Below are 3,417 nucleotides of genomic sequence, written 5' to 3' on the forward strand. Positions count from 1 at the left end.
TGTCACGGGGCCCGGCCCCGCCTGGCGGGTCCACACGGACCCGAGCCCCGCCGGGGCTTGGTGCTGCAGCTTGCTGATCGTTGGTCACTTGTTCTTCAGCCGATGTGAGATTCCCGGTAGCCTTAGTGAGTTCAGGGCTCTTCTGGCCAGACCAGGATCTGTAACTGGAGACACTGGAGCTAAAATCTGCTACCAGCACTACAGGTGGAGGCTGGAGCCATGAGTTGGCACCAGGGTGGAGAGCTGGTGGGTGTGGCAGAGCGCGGCAGAGGTTTGGTCTGGCCAGAAAGGATGGGGCCACACCAACTGGGGGAGGCAATATCGGCCTCCAAGCCTCCTCTGGCCCTAACAAACAGCTTTGTGCTTCCCCTTGTGCCACCACCTCCTTTCCAGACACGGCTCCTGTACCAGCCCTGTGTAAGTGGCTGCCGCTTTCTCTTTGCTCCTTTAAGGAAAACTGAATTTCCACCAGCCCCAGGTCTTCCAGAAGATAGCCACTGACCTGCACCCCCACCTTTCCACGATGACGCCCGTCGAGGTGACGCGCTGCATCAGATCCTTCGCCCTCGTCAAGTGGCTCAGCCTGCCGCTGTTTGAGGCCATTGCACAGGTGAGGAGGGCACTTGGGAGGGCAGGAGTGCCCCCACTGGCACCAGTATGCCTGTGATCCACCCCAGTTCCCCCCAGATGGGAGCAGTTTCCCCCCGCACCTCTCCAGGGATGCTCTCTAGGATATTGTCACTGTTTTCCCTGCCCGGCCGGCAGCTGTAATCGGGTCTGACAGGACTCGCTATTCATCTTCCGCTAAAGTCAGCACTGGGAATCCGTGCTGAGCTAGGGCCGGTCTCAGCTCCGCCTGAGCCTCCGGTCCCGAGTGCCAGCGCTGCTTCTCTCCCCAGGCACCTTCCCAGCTCTGCCCCAGTTTATGCGCCTGCTCTTTTGTGTCTGTACCAGAATATTACAGAGCTCTGCTTCCACTCGCAGCTTTCCCTTGTGCCAAGATAAAATCCCAGGGACGCAGTAAAAGCTCTTGCGCTCATGTTTTCCCATCTTGCCATGGGGCTGGATGTGTCCTGGGTTGACGCTTTCAATCTTTTCCCGTCTGTACTCATGTAGGACAGCCCTAAATCTCTGTTTTGCCCCATCTGCCCCCCAGTACGCCCTGGACAACACCAAGCAGCTGTCGGTCACCCATCTGTGCAGCATCATCTTGTCTTTTGCTCGCCTGAACTTCCAGCCCAGCAGAAGTGAGGACTTCTTCAACATGGTAACCTTCCTTCCTCCCTCCCTACTCACCGGGAAGAGTGTGAATCTCCTTCTAGCACATCCCTGTGGGGAAGTGGGTGCTGGGTGGCTCGAGCCAGCTGTGAATGGTGTGTGAAAAGGGAAAGGGGAGCCCAGAGCTCAGGCCGGGCTGAAAAACCCTCACTGCGCTCCCCTGGCTGCACGCTGTGCAATAGCTGAACCAACTAGTCCACGACTGGCTCGAGTCCCCGCAGGCTCACTTTTCTAGCAGCCGCAAGCAGCGTGTGGGTGTTCACGTGCCTTCCTGGACTCTGCTTGCTGTAATTAACTCTTTATAACGAGGCCATAAGGTGTTGACGGTTGCACGCCTGCTCCTGGCAGAGCTGTGTGGCTCTCCTAGCCAAGCCAAGCCCTCGGTCCAGTAGCACTGAGGCTCCTCCCCGGCTCGCGGAGAGAGCCAGGCTGGCCTCCGAAGCGGAGGAGGGAGTCACCTTGACCTCCTTGGGGACAAACTTATGCTGACGATTTCCAGAGAGGAGCTGTGTTGTCGCTGAATAAGCAGGCGTTCGCCGAGCACCCGGCAGAGGGAGCGCAGCCGGCCCGGCCCCACCTGCAACGTGCAGCTGAGAGGGAAGAGGACCCAGATATGGGTGTTTCTGATCAGCAGCCCCCTGCGGCCAAGCCAGCCTGGGGAGCCCGGGGCCTCCCTGGGACAGCGAGAAGGGCAAGGTGTGGAAGTAGCATCCAGGGCTCTGGACTTACCCTGCCAGCATTTATCGTGGTCACCATGAAGGGGGATTTTTCTAGCAAGTGTAAAACTACTCATTTTTCAGGTGTTGCAAAAAAGTTCTCCAGGTTTAACAGGAGAAGCCCCTGCAGGGTGCAGAGCTCCAAGCTCTTCCTGTGGTTCCTGGACGGATGTCCTGACTCCCCTGGCACAGTCTTGGACCCCTCCAGCTCTGTTTATGGCAGGTTTTAGTTGCAGATCCTGAAGAGGTTATCGCCTCCAGCCCTCCCTTTTCTGAAGGCTGCCCTCGTGGCAGGGCTGGCTGCAGAGGCACGTTACCCCTGGCTGCTGCAGTTTGCTGCTGGGCTTTCTGATGAGCCCCTCGTAGCGATGCAGCATCCTGGGCCGGCAAACCACGGCTCGTGAGCTTCAAGGCCATGTTAGATCTAAAAATCTCCCCTCTGCAAATAACCCAGGGTAGAAGCACTGCTGTAGAGGAGACGGTGTGCGTCTCAGATGCACCATAAAGCCTCGGGGATCTGTTGAGCTGCCAGGCCTGCGTGTTGACCTCAGGATCGAGGCATCAGCAGCGCTGAGCTGGGCTGAGCTGTTTGGTTTCTCTCTTTGCCAGGTCCATGAGGAGCTCCAGGGCCAGCTGGACAGCCTGGAGCCTCACCTGCTGACCAACCTGGTGTGGTCGCTCTGTGTGCTGCAGCAGGCCAAGGCTCCCTACCTGCAGCGAGTGCTGACGCCCGACTTCTATGCTCGGATCCGAGGTGAAATGGGCGTCTTTGCCGGTGGGACAGAGCCCACACCTTGGGGCAGGGAGAAGGGATACTGAGCCCAGTCCCTCTAATTTTGAGTTAATGGGTTGTTAACTGTTAATGAGGAGGGAATCGATCTCACCGGGAGTGGCTGTAATGGGTCTCCCCGCAGCTCGGTGCAGGGTACTCAGGCAAGGGGAGTGCAGGGCAACAGCACCAGGAGAGTTGGGCTAGTGAGAGCCATGGCCCCCAGCTCTGGCAGCCCCCTTGGGCTGTGGATTTGTGCCCATGTGCGAGAACCAGGTGGTGACGGCAGACGGGATCCGCTCAAGCCATCCTCCTCCACGTTGTGTTGCTCGTGCCTTCGCTGCTCACTCCCTGTGCTCTCTTTTCCTGCCTTCCTCCTCGGGTCCTGCCCGCTGTCTGCTCTTCTGCCTGCCCAGCCCGAAGCCGAACGGTGCACGGCTGGAGCAGTGCCTGCGGGGTTGAACCCCAGCAAGGTGACGCCTTGCCCTCAACCTTGCCGTGGAAATCGCGTGCCTCAAGGCACAGCTTGCCACTCCGCTCCGGCCCTGCCCCTGTGCTTCCCCCGAGACCTTGAGAAGAGACGGGAGGGCTTGGTATTTTTTAACAAAACAGGAGGTGCAGCCCCATCAAATTCAGTCCCTACCTCCTTCGTGG

General features: G+C 58.8%; 1 protein-coding gene across 1 annotated transcript in view; it reads left to right on the top strand.

The window, feature by feature from the left end:
• Positions 1 to 3,417, top strand: part of TBRG4 (transforming growth factor beta regulator 4) — a gene marked incomplete at its 3' end in the record, with an annotated part of 10,979 nt that overhangs the window by 7,042 nt on the left and 520 nt on the right. The window contains exons 4-6 of the mRNA XM_010286119.1: positions 453 to 610; positions 1,157 to 1,267; positions 2,604 to 2,748. Coding sequence (XP_010284421.1) covers positions 453 to 610; positions 1,157 to 1,267; positions 2,604 to 2,748 — 414 coding nt within the window. The remainder of the gene's footprint in view (positions 1 to 452; positions 611 to 1,156; positions 1,268 to 2,603; positions 2,749 to 3,417) is intronic.

This window comes from Phaethon lepturus, unplaced genomic scaffold, assembly GCF_000687285.1.
Source record: "Phaethon lepturus isolate BGI_N335 unplaced genomic scaffold, ASM68728v1 scaffold39114, whole genome shotgun sequence".
Taxonomy (NCBI): Eukaryota; Metazoa; Chordata; class Aves; order Phaethontiformes; family Phaethontidae; genus Phaethon; species Phaethon lepturus.